We start from the raw sequence: 21,246 nt of genomic DNA, 5'->3' as shown, positions 1-21,246 counted from the left end.
CAATATGTATAGGAGATCATACAATTTTCACTTCCGGAAATCTATATCTATATATAACGGCTCTGAAGACTTGGGCCAAAATTTTCTAAAATAGGAGCCTAAAGTTAGGCTCTCAACCCCATATTTAGGCACAGGATTTTCAAAATGGCTGCGCACCCACAAATCCCATTGAAAATCTTGACCGTGGGGTTATCTAACTGGATTTCTTTCTCAGCAAGTAAAATACTTTGGAGCTCATTTTCAGAAGTGTGGCATGCCCATAGCTCCAGCTGACTTGCTGGAGTTCTGGGCACTCAGCATTTCTGAAAAATCAGGCCCCAAATGAATTATACAGCACTAGTAAGAATAAAAATATAGCAAGGCCTTTATTAGAATGGGCAGAATATCATAGGAACCAAACTCCCTTATCTATCAGCCCAGATATTTGGAAATATCAAAGGAACACCATACAATTAAGTATTAGGAGCAAGTGGAATTGCAAGAGTCTTGTACAAAGAGTAGTATACAGATTAGCCACTACACACTTATCTGGTAATTCTTAGAAACATTGCAGAGGTGACTGTCACATAGATTTCACCACAGACACCTCTAGCTTTTCCAGAGGAATGGCAGCCATAGCTATTCTGAAAGGTTTTCTAAGAAATATATTTTTCTGCTTTAGCCAAGTATGACTCACTGTTCTGTACAGAACAAACAGCCAGCAGATACAGAAGCTTAAGGGTCAGAAAATGCTTAACTATCTCTAAGAGAGCTGTTTCCAGTGAGATGTTCAGAACAGCTTTGAGAACCACACTCATGTTCAAAAACAATGCTAGAGAATGGGGCTGTGTGATGTTCAGCAGTACAGTTTCAATGGAAGAGATAGGGAGGTTAGTTTTGGCTTATGTGAGACATACCACCCCGTATTTTCCTTTGAATGTGGGGTTTTAATGAATCTGAAAAACTGAAAGTGAGACTCAGCTACAAATATCAGATTTTATCTGGGTTTAGTCAAAACCAAATGAAATGTGAGTTTTATATATTTTGTGGTTGAAGCTACTGAGGGACACCACAAGGGATCCTCTACTTTTAGTTCTTTTCCAAAGAGGAAGAGACCCAGAGTCCTGCAACTCCCTCTCACGCATAATACATGTACACAAGTGCAACAACTATATGGTAGAGGAAGGGGTGGCTGGTGAGCCCACCCCACCCACCTTGTATTATTGGGGAGCAGACATGTTGGCCCACTCCCTCTGTACCCTCCATTGACATCTGCAGAGGAGCAGTCATTCATCCTACACACCTGTTTAGCAGCAACAAAATAAGAAAATGCTGCTCTTCAACTCTGAACTTAAAGATGCCCCAGGAGGCACAGTGGGAACAGAATCACAAAGCCCCTGCCATCTACCATGGTGAATTTTGGAAGTCTCTAGCCCCAGAATAAGTGGGATGGAAAGGTAGTGGTTGGACCAGAGAAGTGTTTGTGTGGGCATGTCTACAAAAAACATTTAGTTTGTGGCAACCTGGGGTGTGAATCTACCAGATAACTAGCCTGCCACATGCTAAGTGTCCATGTGGACCCTACTGACATGCACAAAAAGTTCCTTAGTGCCCTTTGATCTAGTCCTGTTTCTCCAGACCTTCTTCCACACAGAAGACAACTAAAGTTTCCCATTCTGAAAAATCTAACCACGTCTGAGCAACAGGGACTAGTGACATTTACTTAATTTTTCTCATTTCCTATAAAACTAGAGCACACACACTTAACTTTCCTCTTCCTCAAGAAATGCTTCAAATGTACAACACTGGGCAGGAGGGTTTTTAATACCAATAACTGAAAATGTGTATTTTATAAAAGACAATTGATATGGCATATCCATAGTCTGCTACATAGTATCTACTCTATCAGAACATCCTTTGTTCTATAGCCCCATCCTATCACCTGGCAACTCAAAGGTGAAAAGCACTGAGACATGCTCCTGTCACAGGAGGGCTTTTCTCAAAAGACTCCCAAAGGGAAGAGTGACCATGGTTATACTAGATTCACTACTGGGTGAAGTGGCAGGGGAATTTTTACCCTTGTAGTCAACCTTGTCATGAATTTATGGAAACTGTCCCCAATCTCATCTCCACTCCATTTACAGAGTGATAACAAGACACTATTCTCTGTCCAGCTTTAATCTGGGATGCAGGTGACTCATTTATTCCGAAACCTCTGTACCCATTTTTTCCCCTCTCTCAAACATTTTGCAACCTGTCATGACCCATGGCTCTTGAATCCAGGTTCACAGATATGCTCCAACCCTCCACCTGGCAGCCTGCTGACAACTGCTTACCTGGGACCCATGAAGCCCAGCCCCAGAGTGAGGCTCTGCCTCTGAGATCCAATTGATGGAATCTTAGAGCACTTGATCAGCCCTCTGGCCCTACTTAAGCCAGCAGCAGGAACAGGAAGCTATCAAAACAACTGAGCTCCACCCTGCTCTGGACCATGTGCCATGTGCTTCCCACTCCCCCAGCTTGATTTCCTGCCACCCCAATTTGGCAGGACTCCTGGCATCTGATTTGTGGCTCTGATCTTCAGTTTGTCTTTTGCCTCTGACCCTCTGGTATCCTGAGCCAGCCTGACTCTAGTTCCTGACTCATAAGAACATAAGAACAGCCATATGGGTCAGACCAAAGGTCCATCTAGCCCAGTATCCTGTCTTCTGACAGTGACCAATGCCTGGTACCCCAGAGGGAATGAACAGAACAGGCAATCATCAAGTGATCCATCCCCTGTCGCCCATTCCCAGCTTCTGGCAAACAGAGGCTAGGGACACCATCCCTGCCCATCCTGGCTACTAGGCATTGATGGACCTATCCTCCATGAACTTATCTAGTTCTTTTTTTGAACCCTGTTATCATAGGCGCCGAGTTTCTAATCTGCCTGGGGGGGTGCTCCCTCCATCCCCCAGCTCTGCCCAGGCCCTGCCCACATTCTACTCCCACCTCACCCAGTTCCACCCACTCCTCCAAGCACGCTGCACCCTCCCCTTCTGTAGCTCTTCGTAGTCTGCCTGGGACGTAACTATCTTGAGTAGTTTTGTATCATCTGCAAATTTTGCCACCTCACTGTTTACCCCTTTTTCCAGATCATTTATGAATATGTTGAACAGGACTGGGCCCAGTGCAGACTCTTAGGGGACACCGCTATTTACCTCTCTCCATTCTGAAAACTGACCATTTATTCCTACCCTTTGTTTTCTATCTTTTAGCCAATTACGAATCCATGAGAGGACCTTCCCTCTTATCCCATAACAGCTTACTTTGCTTAAGAGCCTGTGGTAAGGGACCTTGTCAAAGGCTTTCTGAAAATCTAAGTACACTATATCCACTGGATTCCCCCTTGTCCACATGCTTGTTGACCCCCTCAAACAAGTCTAGTAGATTGGTGAGACATGATTTCTCTTTACAAAAACCATGAGACTCTTCCCCAACAAGTTATGTTCATCTATGTGTCTGACAATTTTTTTCCACCAGTTTCCCCGGTACTGAAGTCAAGCTTACTGGGCTGTAATTGCCAGGATCACCTCTGGAGCCCTTTTTAAAAGTTAGTGTCACATTAGCTATCTTCCAATCATTTGATACAGGAGCTGATTTAAATGATAGGTTACAGACAACAGTTAGTAGTTCACATTTCACATTTGAGTTCCTTTGGAACTCTTGGGTGAATACCCATCTGGTCCTAGTGACTTATTCCTGTTTAGTTTATCAATTGGTTCCAAAATCCCTTCTAATGACACCTCAATCTGGTACAGTTCCTCAGATGTGTCACCTAAAAAGAATGGCTCAGGTTTGGGAATCTCCCTCACATCCTCAACCAGGAAGACCAATGCAAAGAATTCATTTAATTTCTCCACAATGGCCTTATCATCCTTGAGTGCTCCTTTAGCATCTCAATCGTCCAGTGGCCCCCTGGTTGTTTAGCAGGCTTCCTGCTTCTGAGGTATTTTAAAAAAATCTTGCTATTACTTTTTGAGTAAGAATGATAGAATCATTGAGTAAGAACACATAGAATCATAGGATTGGAAGGGTCCTCAAGAGGTCTTCTAGTCCAGTCTTCTGCACTCATAGAATCTAGATCATCCCTGACAGGTGTTTATCTAACCTGCTCTTAAAAAAATCTCCAAATGATGGAGATTCCACAACCTCCCTGAGCAATTTATTCTAGTGCTTAACCACCCTAACAGGAAGTTTTTCCTAATGTCCAACCTAAACTGCCCTTGCTGTAATTTAAGCCCATTGCTTCTTGTCCTATTCTCAGAGGTTAAGGAGAGCAAGGTTTCTCCCTCCTCCTTGTAACAACCTTTTATGTACTTGAAAGCTGTTATATCTCCTCAGTCTTTTCTTCTCCAGACTAAACAAACCCAATTTTTCAATCTTCCTTCAGAGGTCATGTTTTCTAGACCTTTAATGATTTCTGTTGCTCTTGTCTGGACTGTCTCTAATTTGTCCTCATCTTTCCTGAAATGTAGCACCCAGAACTGGACACAATACTCCAGTTGAGGCCTAATCAGCGCAGAATAGGTTGGAAGAATTATGTCTCATGTCTTAGAATCATAGAATATCAGGGTTGGAAGGGGCCACAGGAGGTCATCTAGTCCAACCTCCTGCTCAAAGCAGGACCAATCCCCAATTTTTGCCCCAGATCCCTAAATGGCCTCAGCACTCCTGCTAATACTGCTTGTTTTGCAAGTGTTACACTCCTGACTCATATTTAGCTTGTGATCCACTATGACCCCCAGATCCCTTTTTGCAGTATTCCTTCCTACGCAGTCATTTCCCATTTTGTATATGTGTAGCTGATTATTTCCTTCCCAAGGGGAGTACTTTACATTTGTCCTTATTGAATTTCATCCTCGGTTCTTTGGACCATTCTCCAGTTTGTCCAGATCATTTTGAATTTTAATCCTATCCTCCAAAGCACTTGCAACACTTCCCGGATTGATACTGTCCACAAACTTTATCAGTGTACTCGCTATGCATTATCTAAATCATTAACGAAGGTACAAAAGAACTGGACCCAGAACTGATCCCTGTGGAATCCCACTCAATATGCCCTTCCAGTTTGACTGTGAACGACTGGTAACTACTCTCTGGGAACGCTTTTCCAACCAGTTTTGCACCCACCTTATAGTAGCTCCATCTAGGTTGTATTTGCCTAGTTTGTTTATGAGAAGGTCATGTAAAACAGTATCAAAAGCCTTACTAAAGTCAAGACATACCATATCTACCACTTCCCCCCATCCACAAGGCTTGTTACCCTGTCAAAGAAAGCTATTAGGTTGGTTTGACATGCTTTGTTCTTGACAAATCCATGCTGACTGTTACTTATCATCTTATTTATTTTCCAGGTATTTGCAAACTGATTGCTTAATTATTTGCTTCATTATCTTTCCAGGTACTGAAGTTAAGATGACAGATCTGTAATCCTCTAGGTTGTCCTTATTTCCCTTTTTATAAATGGGCACTATATTTGCCCTTTTCCAGTCCTCTGGAATCTCTTCCGTCTTCCATGACTATCTCCAGTTTGTCTCCTGCTGTCTGACTTTCCTTCCAGACAACTCTTGACTCCTCTCTCATGATTGCGGATTCTGACTACTAGGTCTGGTCTGGCCACGCATGACCTGGCCATGACAATTCCTCACAATATACAGTTAAGATCACAGTGTCAATACTACACAAACTGCCACTGAGCCCAACTTGTAGGCACTGCTAGAAAACACCAAATTAAATGTACATCACGTTAACATTTGCTCACATACATTGTAAATCCTCTGGTTTGTTATTAAAACACTCTCTCCCTGTGTCATGTATCAAACTGTATTAAAGTCATTGAAGACTCCTTCTCTTAAAGACTTGGTCTTTCAGTCCCAGATCTCTTAGGAGGTCCTACTGAGGTCACTCCTATGGTTATTTCCTCATACTAGACTTAACAAGCCAGTTAACCATATATGAGAAACTACTGGCTTCTTTAAAAAGGAAGGCTGCTTACAAAGCTACAATATGATTTTCATGAACAACTAGGAAGCATTTGACAAATAAAAAGAGCTCTCTTCTGGAAATACTACTCCAGTAAGATTGCAAGATTAGAATCTCAGGTGAGTTACATGAGATAGGTACCTACCAGATGTATCCTATAAATGTATTCAACAGAAACATTCTTCTCTATCCACTGCCCAAGGTACTCATTTCTAAAAAGTGCCCATCCTGAAAGGAGGATCTCTAAAAAAAACTTGGCGAAGCTGTACAGATCTGAATCAGAGATAATGCCCTAGATTCTGTAGGACCACAAGACACACTAGGTCCACCCATGTTCTTATTGCATTTAATGATTCTACAGTGTTTTTATGAATTTGTAACAGATGTTTCTAAGTACTCTTGACCATTTCTCTCTCCTGAGGAATTTTGCAGTGGGATAACTCCAGATAATAACACAAACAAAGCTGTAACAGGCACTCTGGGATAAATCTTTAGACACTACATCTAAATATCCTCCAAAGACTTACAGTCTGGAATGACCCTGCCTGCAGATGTTTTTGAGCTTACCAGGGCCATACTGAAAAGCAAGACTGCTTATAGATAACTGCAAAGCTCCTTCTGAAAAAGACTGAGAGGAGAGTGAGATTCAAGCTGCAAGGTATGAAACCTAGGATGCCATGGAGCAGGATAATAGAAAGGATGGTGTGCGACAGCATGGCTCTGACTGTATGCAGAACTCAAAGACACTGAGAAAGGTTTTAGTGTGGGTTATGGCAGTGTTTCCCAGATATGGGATAATCCTAGAAGAGTGAGCACATAGGGCTTGATTGTGGCATGCAGACAGGCCTCTGAGCTGATTTAGTCTCAGCTTTCAATTTCTTTAAAAAGTCTCTAGCTTTCATGGTTGCAAATAAAATCTTCAAAATGAGAAGCAAGAGACATCTGCTTGAATTTGCAGAGAGCCTGAAACAATAGCTCTGAGGTAGGAACTGCTGTGTTCATTTCAGTGGCTGCTAACTCAGATGCCGATGACTGCTACTTCAATCTAATATTTTTCAAAAATCCTATTTATAGTACACAAGCCAAAGAGGGAAAAAGCCTTTTCCGTGCTGGAAACAGAAAACAGCCAAAGAGCACAGTGCCAGCAACAAGGAAGGGGGAGCATTACATATTCTGCTTTTTTTTTCCTATCCCTTAAATGCTGGTCAAGAAGCAGCACTGAGGTCTCTGAGGAGACTGACTGCCCTCCTAGCCTCAGGGCAAATACTGTGACTGTTGCTGCTTTGGTAAATATAACAGAATGGGTAGGAGAGATTGATCAAAATGAAGGTGTGAGTGAAAACCCTGTCAGTGAATGCTCATGTGGGCATGTGCCCCCCACACACACACTTCACCTACTTCCTAAGGTAGAGAGAGACGTGTGTGTGCACAGGACATGTGTTTCAGCCTTGTCCAGCTTTGCAGAGCAGCCCAGGACAGCAGCTGTGACATTCACAGAAATACAAACACACAGGCCCCAACACATCTAAAAAACCAGCCTAACTTCACATATCATCATAAAAGGAAGGGCAAGGGATATGAGTGTCTTCTTTGTCATCTTCCTTCTGGACATTTCTATTAACCCTTTTGTAGCATGGTTTGACTTTGCTTCACAAGTTCTAATTCTGAGGTACACTTGCTAAATACTGGCCCTGTTCCTGAGTAGGAGAGATCTATAGCTGAAGCATGCTCACCTAGTACAGACACAAACAAAAATAGCTTGGTAGTTCTAGCACAAAAGCTCTACTTAGCTTCATAAACTCATCATCAGTGGGCAATGTAGGTAACAGACTGGACACCACAAGCAATATAAATATATAATAGAACTTTTAACTGAGCAAAAAGACTAAACAAAAAAGATCTTTGACCTTCTAGATTTCTCTTGAGCTCATGTATACCATTATGGCCAGTAAGACAGCTAATGGAATGACATTTGAAAGCGATAGCTATCCTGTAACAATTTTGGAAGCCAATTTGTACAGTAGTTGAGCAGTTAATAGTGTTAATCAGAATGATAACCTGTTAAAGTCTACATTTATGCAAATAACATTTTGGCAGATCACACATACTTTAACAGCAAAACCGGCCAAGAGAAAATCTAAACGTCTTACAAATTTGCTGCTCTATTTTAATAATCTGTAAAATAATAGCATAAGACTATACCAATGATTGTTGGCACATCTGAAGACAAAACATACTTGCATAAAAAAAAGTTAGTCAAAAATTAATCTTGGTCTTCTCGAACAAATAAATGAACAATTTGTTCAACTCTTAACTTTTACAAAGTAAGGATTAATCTCTACAGCTAAATCCAATCTGTGGCTTTATCTTTTTAACAAGAACTTAGCATTTCTTACAGACCTTCCTAAAACAGGCAACATTTGCAGAACAAGGAAAACAGCAGAAACCTCAAATTGTCCATGTTACTGAAAGTAACATATGTAAAATAAAAACAGAAGACAATCATTTATTGATAAGACCAGGCCCATGCTGGATGAGAAAAAACTGCAGTTCGGGATGAAAAGAATTTAGGATGGTTTTGATTTTGTAAAATCTCAAACGGAAAGCATTTGCTTTACAAAAGAAAGGATCAGACATCCTTTGGATCTAGGCCCCATTTAAGCTGAACCATCAGAATTAGGCGAAAGAAACAGAGGTTTGGGTGAATGGTCATCAATTGTGGTTTAAATGTCTTTCTAGATGCAGTAAAAATATCAAGATGTGCTTGTACTCTTAATTTGAACTCTGTTGATGCACAGAATGCCATCATTAAATTTGCCATTAGATGTTCTACTGCATCTTTGGAAAAATAAGGTGTGAATATGTACTCCCAGCCTCAGGTTGCAGTGGAAAAAAGGGATCTTCAAATATTCAAAAGATTCAGACTGGTATAACTCTTTTCATTAAGCAAAATTGCCCATATCAGCCTGTCCCTGAATTTTGCAAATCAATAAAGTTTTATGCACATGGACTTTAAATTCTGTTAACATGTTAGTGTATATATAAACATATACACATCTAGGTAAATTTTTGTTCTTTAGACATTTTTCCTTCAGATACAAATTTATTTTTTTAATGAATATGCAGGTGTCCTGTTCTCATATAAAGCTTTCAGTATAAAATATTGTCATTGACTAATTCCAAGTTTAATAAAAACAAAATATTTTGGATCACAAACACATTTTTTTGTTGTGCTTGTCCCTTCTTCTGATAGCAAATCTTTACCTTCTCATGATTCCCATCCATTAAGAGGGGAAAAGATTTTTTTAAAATATAGAAGTCCGAAGTTTTACAGCAACTCTTTTTCCTGGAGTCAACATAAGCAAGCACTGAAGCCTCCGCAGTGAAAACAGGATTCTCCCCTCCTCCCTCTCCTTTTTCTCCCTACTGAATGCCATGGCCTTCACTCAACCAAAGGAAATGAAAGACACACTGAGACAACAGCATCACGTGGGTGAAGGTCAGATTGCTTTTCAGCTGTGTGATGCAGTTTTATCACCCTCAGGACAAAAGTTAAGCCCTTCCTCTCTTTTTTTTTTTTTTTTTTTTAATTTTTTTAATTTCATGTCTGTTTTAACAAAGCAACTTATTTTTCCCTGAAATTTTGGTTAAGATCCATTCGTCCAAAATTGTCAAATATGCAGGAACGTGAACTAATTCAAAACATTTGTGGGTGTCTTCCTCAACAAAGTAAAAGCCAAAGTCCAGACACTAATATTCTTATCAACGGCCTTCCACTATTCCCTGCATACGTATACTGGCACCTTTAAAGGACAGAGGTGTCCACAGTGACATTCCCTGACAGCAAAACACACTTGGATACAGCGGCAGGCTGCTCATCAACTATCCTGGTCACTGGGAGAGGAGCATTTGCTCTCTCAAATGGGGCAAGTTCACAAATCCACTTCCATTTCCCACCCACCCTGTTCTCAGAGTGGTCAAGCACTCTGCGAATTGAACCTGCTGCCTGTCACTTTATGATCCAGATATTCACAGCCACTTACTGTGGCAGCAATTGTCAAACCAGTCAGCATTGTTCAGACCCGAATTGCATTTTTCTCAACTGCAGTAGGACTCGCAAACACACCCTCCCAATTTTCTGTGCAGACAGACTGTCTTCATTTTTCTTCTTGGCTGATGCCCCTCCCCACAAAGTAATAATGTCATTTTCAATGCAGCCAATTTTATCCAGTTAACGCTATGAAATAACTGTTCAACACTACATGAATCATTTTATCATCTGTGATTTTTTTACTGATGCTGGCATTTGTGGAGTTTAAACTATTGGCCAGAAAACTCAAGCAATATTTTTCCTTAAGCTAGTACAGAAGTTAAGATATAACTTCTACTAGCTTCCTTCTCCAATCAGGATCAGAATCTTAGTGTGTTAGGTGCTGTTCAAATACCTAGAGCAAAACAATCCCTACCCTGGGGATCTCAGAATCTAACTTGATACAGGACACATGTGAAACAAAAAAAAAAAAAAAAAGAAAAGAAAAAGAATGGGGGGCCTGGAGTAAAGATGATTGTGATAAGATCAGGTGGGTTAGTTCTGTGCATGGCTTGATGTTTCAGAATCATTCGACAATATGTTTGATTTTTAAAACAAACAAATTAATCAATAATACCAGGTATCTCTAACTCCTCTCAACCCAGCCAAGCCAGCTGACAATCTAGCCACCATTTGTTGGCGGATTCCTTGCAAGCATCTTGAGGGAGGTTTTGAAAGAGGAGATGGTGGTGGATTGTGGATCAGTTCAAGATTAGGGTTGCCAACCCTCCAGGATTGTCCTAGAGTCTCCAGGAATTAAAGATTAATCTTTAATTAAAGATAATGTCATGTGATGAAACCTCCAGGATTTCATCCAACCAAAGTTGGCAACTCTATCTCAAGATTCATAGAAGGTGCTCCAGTCACACAGAGCATCGTGGAAAAAAGCTTAGAGACAAACATGGAAGAAGACAACAAATGGGTATTCAAGGCCTTTGTCACTGGCAGAGTGAAAAGGAAAGGGGCAACACAATAAGAGACAAGAGCAGATGTATAGAGTAGGGAGGGAGAGAGCTTTGAGGAGCCTTGAAAGCCAAAAAGCTTGGATGTAATTAGGTAGTCAGAATGATGGGCAAGGAAGACAAGATAGGGAAAGGTTTCAGAGTAACAGCCGTGTTAGTCTATATTCGCAAAAAGAAAAGGGAGTACTTGTGGCACCTTAGAGACTAACCAATTTATTTGAGCATAAGCTTTCATGAGCTACAGCTCACTTCATCGGATGCAAGATAGGGAAAGCAATTGTGTTTCATGTGGATTGGACAGGAGGCATGTGATAACAGGGTGGCCAGAGGAGAGGAAGCTACAGTAAGCAAGAACTGAGATAATGACGGCCTTGAGAAAAGTAAAGCAAGGAGGTGGACATCAAAGAGAGAGAGCCCCTTGCTGGAATTACAAAGACAATAAGAAGGAGCAGGTGGACCAGCCAAAGACAGCACTCAAGGAATGCACTGAGAGAGCCAGGAGAACTCAATATTACAAAAGCCAAGGTCAGACAAGATGTTGACAAAGAGATAAGTTTGAGGATCATCATAAATGAATATTAGGAAAAAAAGTGAGGAAGGCACTTCATAAACTACTTTTTATCTCATATTAACATACCAGAGCAACATGATAAAGGGTTTTGTTGTTGTTTTAATGCATACAGATATGACATTGATTGGTACAATTCAAATTTCCAAATAAATTCCTTTCAATTGCAATAAATCACCTGTATTCAAGTCAATGAAATGTGGATGCCTAACTCCTTTAGAAAATCCATCTGCTAAAAGAGTGGTCCTTCTAAAAGGAATGATGGTCCAGTGTTTAGGACCATGCTCCTAGACGAGGACATCAAGACCAGGGATCAAATCCCTGCTCCACCAAAGACTTCCTGTGTGACCCTGGACAACTCATTAATTGTGTGCCTCAGTTTCCTCTCTATAAAATGGGTATAATAGTACTTCCCTACCTTACAAGGGTGTAGTCAGGATAAATGCACTGAAGATTGTGAGGTGCTCAAATTCTACAGGGGGCTATACAAGTGTCTAGAATAGACTGAAAATGCCAACCTGCATTTTTTCATTAACTACGGCAAAAGAAAGTATGTAGTAATAAACTAGTAATCTCCATAACCCTGTCTGTCTTGCAATTGTCTTTTATTATTACTGTTAATTTCATCAGTATATTGTTGCTTCCACTTAAGAGGTTCTCAACCACAGTGACTTTAAAAACGAGAGACTCAGTACAGTCATTGCTAGAAAAAGGAATGACTCCTGAAAATGCACTGTCATGCTATACAAGAGAGCTGAAATGGGCTCTGAAAACAAGACTGGATGGTTAAGCAGAAAGTGGAAATGAGGTCTAGAGCCTTTCACCACCAGATTACCAGTTCAAATCCAGCCCAAATTGCCTGAATGTTGTTACTATAAAATAGATGAGTTTGATGGTCTCAGACTAGTCCCAATGGACATAAGTTCATACTTAGAACAAGGTACAACTACACTAACTGGTACCCTAGTTGGCAGAAGCCAGATGTGGCTCCCCTCTACAGGCAGTCCCTTCAGGTGAGGGATTGAGGCACAGTGATCAGCCACACCATCAAGGGCTCGTTCACCTGCACATCTACTAATGTGATATATGCAGTCATGTGCCAACAATGCCCCTCTGCCGTGCACATTGGCCAAACCGGACAGTCTCTACGCAAAAGAATAAATGGACACAAATCTAACATCAAGAATTATAACATTCAAAAACCAGTAGGAGAACACTTCAATCTCCCTGGTCAATCAATAACAGACATAAAAGTGGCAATTCTTCAACAAAAAAAACTTCAAAAACAGACTCCACGAGAAACTGCAGAACTGGAATTAATTTGCAAACGGACACCATCAAATTAGGCCTGAATAAAGACTGGGAGTCGATGGGTCACTGCAAAAACTAATTTCCCCCTGCTGATACTCACATCTTCTTGTCAACTGTTTGAAATGGACCACCTTGATTACATTGGCCTCATTAGCACTACAAAAGTGATTTCCACCCCTTCTTGTGAACTGTCTAGAATAGCCCACTTCCACCTTAATTGAATTGGCTTGTTAGCACCAAACCCCAACTTGGTAAGGCAACTGCCATCTTTTCATATGCTGTGTATTTATACCTCCCTTCTGTATATTCCACTCCATGCATCTGATGGAGTGGGTTTTAGCCCACGAAAGCTTATGCCCAAATAAATTTGTTAGTCCCTAAGGTGCCACAAGGACTCCTCATTGTTTTTGCTGATACAGACTCATACGGCTACCCCTCTGAAATCAGTGATGGGAGAGTTTGTACTATTGCAACCTATGCTGAAATGATTCTCTCAGTAGGGAGAAGAATCCAGTCTTCGGGGATGTCAGTCCAGCACCTCCCACCAATATTAGATTCACATAAAAAGAGTTTTTAAAAAGTAAAAAAATTCTTGGTTGTAAAAGAAGCTGGTTCAATGGACGTAAAAGACGAGAAATAGGTAAAAAAGTAATAAAAAAGGTAATAAGAAAAGGGCTTGTCTACACTACTCCAGTTTGGACAATGGGGCATGAACAGCTGTGTGCACTGAAGTGCTGCACTGTAACTCCCCCGTGTGGATGCTGTGGGCACAGATTAAAAGGTTCCTAGTTTGCATTAATGTAATCCTATTTGAAGAGGATTATATTTATGCAAACTAGGAACCTTTTAATCTGTGCCCACAGTGACCACACAGGAGAGTAGCAGTGCAGCATTTTGGTGCACACTGCTATTCATGCCTCCATAGTGCAGAGCAATGTAGACAAGCCCAGAGACAGTTAGGGAACACGAAAAGAAATGAAAGGCACAGAGAAGACTGAGGAGGTATTTGTTATGGGGCACACACAGGAAATGAAACTGCAGAGCCCAAGTCTTCCTCAGTCTTCTCCAGCTGGGCTGCTTCATTCCATTCCCACTGACTTTGAAATACTTCTGCCTCTTATACACCCCATCAAAAAGACAGGAGGCAGCAGAGGTTTCCTCAAAGCAGGGTGCAGTGAAGAGCAGGCTGTCAGCTGGCAAAAAAAAAAAAACGTATCAGCCAGCCCCTGAAGGCTAGCATCAAGGGCAGGCTGAGCTCTGAGTTCCTTAAACTCAGAAGTCACTAAAGAGGATGCCCTAGCTAACCACCTGAAAGCTGGGCATCTGAAGAAGACCAAGCCATGCTGGCTAGTTTCCCTTAAGCCAGCCGGCACTGGGGAGAGGCTGCATTCTGGCTTCCCCATGCCTGGAGCACAGTGAACAACATGCCAGCTGTGTCTGTAGACAAGCCAAGTTTAATGAGGCTACAACAAAAGCATTCACGTGTCTACTACCGAGTATCTATGCTTTTTGCTACAGTTAGTCAAAAAACAGGAGACAAATTTTTGAAAACATTCATACATTTCCTCCCCCATCTTTTTACTGAAATTTCTATGTTGAAAAATTTTCTGACCATTTCTACTTTTTAAACTCAAAGACATGAACCTGAGAGAGGCTTTTTTCCCTCAGCATTTTTGATGAAAAAACTGTGCTCGGTGATGAATGCGTGAAATACACTACTCGTTGCTTTTCTTCTTCGTAAATACTGAAGACTTAATTGTGACTCCTGCTGTGAAGACAGAGAGAACCTTTCTGTGTCCGTCCCCCCCACAGTGCTCCCACTTAGAGGAAGGTATAATCCATCTCCCACTAGTGGGGAGATGGCCATAGCCCTGCCACTTCCCCCATGCTAGGACAGACATGCTAGGGTTTACCGCTGGTCTGCTATTAAGAGGATATATTTTATCTGCTCGCTGTTTTACAGACAATGTCAATTGGCAGTAACCCATAACAGTTCTCTATTTATAACATGTCTCAAGTCTCCTTCTCTTTTTTGCGGGGAACAGGGGGAGAACTGTAAAGAAGGATTGCGACAAGACAACCCTCAGATCAGATCTGCTTGAACTCAGCCAATCTGGTTTCTGCACAGAAACTGCACTAACTGCACTGATTGGTGATTTCTTGGTGATGGATGCAGATCAAGTGGCCATGCAGATTTCTTTAGCTCTGTCAGGTACCTTCAATACCATGTATTACGAGCTATTGTTTACACGTCTGCAGTCCCGAGCAGGAATAGATGGAGTTGCTCCAATTCTTTCTTTCTGAGAGTAAAAGTAGTAGAGGGCAGCTGCTCAGAGCTGTCTCACATGGTTCAGTCTAGCCATTCACATTGTCAGAAGAGTATATGAGGCCGTTAGGAGATGGGATAAGATGCCTTCAGAATTCTGAAGACAAGCAGATCTATATCTCAATTTCATTGCTCTGCTCTGGTTGAGACAGGGGGTTGGATATGGGCAATCTACCTGAAGCTGAATCCAGACAAGACTGAGGGACAGTCAGGAGGTTGGAGAAAGAAATTAGAAAAAAATATTGAACACTCTATTCGCTCCCTTGGTTGGGAGGGTACACCTGCCATTCTTTACTCACATTTGCATTTTGAAGATTGTGTAAGACCACAACAGATTTAGATTATCAGGGAGCAGTTATGGCCAAAACTGGTTTCTCCCATCTGCACTTGACAAGAAAGGCACAGCCTTTACTTTGGGATGTGAACTCTGCTATAGTAATCCAGCTTTTGTCAATTTGAAATTAGGCAACTGCCATGTGCACTCCATGGAGCTAAGAGAACAGAGTTTAAGATCACTTTAAAACATAAGGTAGCGCAGAAAATAGCTTCTGTTGGTTCAAATGGCTTCCACTGGAAGCATGGTTGTCTCTACACAGTCCTGACTGATTTCAGAGTAACAGCCGTGTTAGTCTGTATTCGCAAAAAGAAAAGGAGTACTTGTGGCACCTTAGAGACTAACCAATTTATTTGAGCATGAGCTTTCGTGAGCTACAGCTCACTTCATCGGATGCATACTGTGGAAACTGCAGAAGACATTATATATACAGAGACCATGAAACAATACCTCCTCCCACCCCACTCTCCTGCTGGTAATAGCTTATCTGACTTATTTTCTGACTTGAGCTTTAAAGTATCAGTTGTTATCAGTGAATGGTTTGGACCCTGTCTATCTGAAAGACATCCACTACTCTCTGCAAGAGATACTCTGACACAGCTGCAATCAGTGATTCTGGAACTCACTCCCTCTCTCTTATTCCCAAATATTTATTATTCATTTAAGTGTATAAAACAACCAAAACTAATTACTTGATGATTACCTGTTCTGTTCATTCCCTCTGGGGCACTTGGCATTGGCAAATGTCAGCAGACAGGATACTGGACTAGATGGACCTTTGATCTGACCCAGTATGGCCGTTCTTATGTTATATTCTAATGTGCCCCCAACTCAGGCTTAGGTAGGGTGACCAAATATCCCGATATTATCGGAATTGTCCAGATCTTAGGGGCTTTGTCTTATATACGCAACTATTACTGGCCTGTCCCCTGGGGAAAAAAAATTGTCCCGATTTTTCACATTTACTATCTGGTCACCGTGGTCTTAGGGCACCATCCCCTCCCATAATGTCATTAACAATCAACAAAGCAGATAACAGACTATATAAAAATAAAAATTCCCCAGCCTGCGTTAAATCTTTAAACGTCTCCCATGGGGGGTTGGGGTGTGGGGGACCTCACAAAAGACCTCTCACAGCATTAAACAACCGCCCCTCCAGCCCTTCCCAAGGTGCTCTGGAGAAAAGCTGGTCCCAGCAGTATGTTCACAAAGTAAACAGATCAGGGCTCTAGCCGAGCTCGGTGGGGAAGTGATTTCCAGAGTCAATGGGCCTTCACAAAGAACACCCTGCCAGTAGTTCCCTTTCATTAATATTGAGAAAGCTCCGGTTCAAGTGATTCTGCTGATCGCAACGGCAGAAGCACGACCTGAGGACAGAGGTGGTCTTTTGGGTAGCCTGGTATCAAACCACTGAGAGCTTTGAAGATCAAACCCAATACCCATCTACAAACTCACAGGCAACCAGTGCAATCCCGAGAACACCAGAGGTATGTGCTCTCTGAGTGAAACCTTGTTTAATAGGTGCATTCTGCACCCATCTTCATTCTGGTTGATTGCTTTGCATTTTGTGGGTTGAGGTCATTGGTGCGGATGGGTTGGTTGTGATATTTTATCTATATCCTTTTAAATGTATGCACCACTGCCTAGAGTTATGGACAGGCAATTTTTTTAAAACAGATAAATAAATCAGTATTAAAAAATAAATAATTCCTTATTGAAGTTCCACACAATCAAGCTAACACATCCTACCATTATTTCCAGCTCAAATGATTGGCCCTCATTGGGCCCTTTGATGAAAAAACAAGGTAAAAGGACTTTGCTTGTGTGAAAATGAGCTACAGCACATTCAAATGTGGTGAAGACATTATCATCCCTAAGAAGAGTTTGAGTAGCCAGGCCATCCACCTAGCCAGGCCATCACCAGTTATTTCTGCTCTTCAGGGGTTGATGGGAGTCGTAGACGTGGCTCATTATTCCCACCCCTTATATGGAACCATGCAGGCCACACAACTCTTTATTTGTGAGAACAGTATCACCATTCTTCCTCCTGCCCCAACATGTTCACCTGGAGAGACCCACCACAGAGATCCCATCTGCAATGCACTGTGTGGTGGGCATGAAGCGCTCTTGTATGGGCTCTCCCCTGCTTTGCTGCCTGCACACCTGTGCGGCAGGAAGCATTATTTCTGCTGCCTTTGACCCTTTATGCCTGAGTAAGCGGTCCCAGAATTTGACACTTCACGGTGAACAACCCTAACTTTAGATTCAAATGTATCCCCCTCCCACCCAGGTATGGTCAATTGGCAGCACTGCTGCAGACCCAGAAAACCAATAGTACAGAAAATGCCAAAGAAACAATTTCTACATCATTTTAGCATTTAGCATTTTAGCATCCTCCACTACTCCCTTTCCTATGCAATAGCCCGCAGTTTGAGTCTACATCCCAGACCTGGACCCAGGCAGACTCTATGGTAATGCCACCTACCTTCAACTGCAGAAAGGTTCTCGGGACTGCTGGAAAGCAACACTGTCAGGAATCATGACATTTTGAAAAGCTTTTATAAACATTCCTAATTCATTAAATACTATATCAGGACAACCTTCGGATTGAGAGATTCCCATATGGGCACATACATATACTCTGAAACACGCCCCACGCCCCCCATTCCCCATCCTTAAACAGAACCACACCACATGTCCCTCTGGCACACTGAATGAGTGAAAATCTTACAAGTTCTAGTTTGAATATACTTAAGCAGCAGCTCAAGAAATATATTTCACAGAAAGCTCAACTAAACTGCTGATACTTCAAAGGTTAGCATATGCGTTATTTATCATCAAATTTGTAACTGAGTTTTTGCTCAGTTCCAGCTGCAGATTCAGACATTGCAATACATTTTATGTAATGTAGTAAAGAATATTAAAGAGATGGTTACATTTCACTGTGGATTTAAACAGGAAGCTGGAGGGGGCTTGTACCACATTGGCAGAGTAACCTACTGATGTGCTTTTTATAGGAGTCCTGAAAAGAACTTCTTCAAAGTCTGAATGAAAACCAGCCCCATACACTTAAATAATATCTGTGTAACTGGAATCCGCTATGCTAGACCATCAGACATTCCAGCCAGAACTCAGCCTAAAAATATCTTGGCACTTCAAGTGAGAAGTGGAGCCTCCTCAACACTGACTTCTCAGAACCTCACAGGATGAGGCTCCTTTCATCCCTGCAGTGATAGTGTGAAAAGTCAATCAGACTGTATTTTGTATTCATTCCAGTGACTGCATATACAGAATACAGGGCCAAAATCAAAATGCCTAGTCATCAAGGACAGCAGAGGCTGCCCCAGCACGTTATTATCTTCCCTGTACATCTCATCTGGAGGTGTTATTACCTGCAACACAAAAAGTTTGCGCTAACAGCCCTTCAAGCATCATGATGATAAACATTTAACTGTCCCAGTGCCCACTTTCACGTCCTTATGCTGAGAAATGAGCACTCTAAGGGAAGACGTTTGTTTCTACACTGTTTGGCAATGTTACCAGGGCTTTTCTGGTGCCAATTTTAATATGCTCCTGTGGAAAGCAGGAAAAATGACTTTCAGCACCACACACATACACAAAGGAAATCTATTACCCTTTTTACTTTAAAACACTAGCCAGGTTAACAGAAAGCGACTGGGTTCTGGGAAAGGAAAGAGCACTCAGACTGAATCACAACATAGTAATTAGGGCCAGTAGGTCATTAAAGCCACAGCTGTATAAACTAGGGCTGTAATTAACTTTCTATACTGCTTTTACACAACAGCATTTCAGTTTCTTCTGTGAAGGGGGGGGGGGGATCAGTTATATTAAAAAAGAAAAGAAAAATAAACCCTGAAATGCCAATCAAGTGCAGCAAACCATTGTATATTTTGCAGGGAGGAGGGAAGCATGTAAGAAGTGTGTTTTTGTAAGTGTGAAATACAAAGTACTACATAAGAATTATATTCATGGGATGTAGTCAGAAGGTTTGCAAGCTGCCATATAGTGGCTGTTTGGTGAGCTTCCTGTATATACAGTTGCAAGTCAATTACTGTTCTCTGTAGAAGGTGAATACAAGAAAATGAAAAATTATACACTAGCATGAAACAGTTACAATACCTCATTTAAAATGTAAGCCTAGTGAACAAGTTACAGGGCATTAAAAGGAGCAACGGCAAGACTTTAATTATAAACTAGTTCCTACCGTACAGTAGTTTAGAAAAATCAGCCACTTCCAAGCTGGCAATTTCCATATATAGCTCTGCTGCTGTTTGAAACAGACAACCTGTAAAGTTATCAACAACAGAAGAGGACCTCATGAAATGCTCAGGGACCCCAATGTAACCTACTACTGTCCAGTTCATTGATGTGCTAATGTGCTAAAAAAACACTCCATATTCAGTTGAGAAACTGAAAAGAGAGAGAGTAATTTACAAATAGACACTGACCATGGGGGAGGGCAGCGCGGGAGGGGAACATGGGTGAAGGAGGCAAAAATACAGGGAAGCTGGAGCTGTATTTTTAGTCTGAGAAAAGTGCTAAAATCCTGAAGGGAAAATCATGCATGCAGATAAACAACAACAGAATCACGCATAGCAAAGCTTGGGGCTTCTCAGCCACTCTTCATCAGATAAGAAATAACAGCATCAGCCAAAAACACAAATACACTGCTGAATAGTTGCTTGAAGCACGCGGCTTTTGCTACTGGCCAGAGGGGACATGATGATTTGTAAATCCAAGTTTGAATTATATTATTGTCAACAATCCAAAGTATAACAGCCATGGTCAAAAAATATTTGTTTTCTAAAAAAGGAGTGGCAAGTCTGTCATGGGTGCCAATTCTTGGTTCTCTCTAAGTAAGAGGAAGGGAAGGTAATTTCAAAAACTCAAGACATCTAATGTATATATGCCCAGCAGTCTCATTCATTTTGGAAGGCATTTTTAGAACTACCTTCTAATTGGCTTAAGGATCATTTCCAAGGTCTGACTTCTTAACTGTTTTTTTGGAGGGAGGAAAAGAAGAAACATGATGCCACCTCTCTGGAAGTTGCCCCCACTTAAACCCATTTCAGAATCCCAGTAGAAACTCCAAATCTATAACCTACAATCTCAGACATCAAGCAAGAGTAACAGACATAAAAGGCACCTAATTCTGTCAGAAAGAGAACATCTACTTGTCACTGACATCAAAAAGAAAACCACACATTTATGTTACAAGAGATGTCTACATTTCAATGATGCTTTGTCCTGAAAGAAACAAGCTTGAAGTACATGAAAAGGCAAAGGGGGAAAATGGCTGTTTGCTACTTCCTTCCATGTCAGAGAAGGTGCTTTCAAAGTGTATTATAACTTTAGTGTACTGTAATGAATTTCTAAGGGAGTCCAATGAAATAGATGGATTTTCCTATTCTTTGGAGTGATCTTGTCTAATCTTGCAATACTCCTGAGTTGCAAGGTCTTCCTAACTTCAGTATCCCATAGGAAGTCATTAGTTATGTTCTATTACCACCTTTGTAGTATTATCAGCACAAATATTGCCTGTATTGATCTGGACCCACATATACTATTGAAAACATTGCTTCAAATTAAGATATGAAATCCTTACTTGCCAAGAGATAGACACTACCTTAC

The 21,246-nt window shown here is 41.4% G+C and overlaps 1 protein-coding gene across 1 annotated transcript in view; it reads right to left on the bottom strand.

The window, feature by feature from the left end:
* Positions 1 to 21,246, bottom strand: part of ZNF423 (zinc finger protein 423) — a 317,744-nt gene that overhangs the window by 186,222 nt on the left and 110,276 nt on the right. The window contains exon 4 of the mRNA XM_077831047.1: positions 19,820 to 19,900. Within this exon, the coding sequence (XP_077687173.1) occupies positions 19,820 to 19,900 (81 nt within the window). The remainder of the gene's footprint in view (positions 1 to 19,819; positions 19,901 to 21,246) is intronic.

This window comes from Eretmochelys imbricata, chromosome 12, assembly GCF_965152235.1.
Source record: "Eretmochelys imbricata isolate rEreImb1 chromosome 12, rEreImb1.hap1, whole genome shotgun sequence".
NCBI lineage: Eukaryota > Metazoa > Chordata > Testudines > Cheloniidae > Eretmochelys > Eretmochelys imbricata.
Note: the sequence above shows the minus strand (reverse complement) of the source record. Positions and strands in the feature narration are given on the sequence as shown.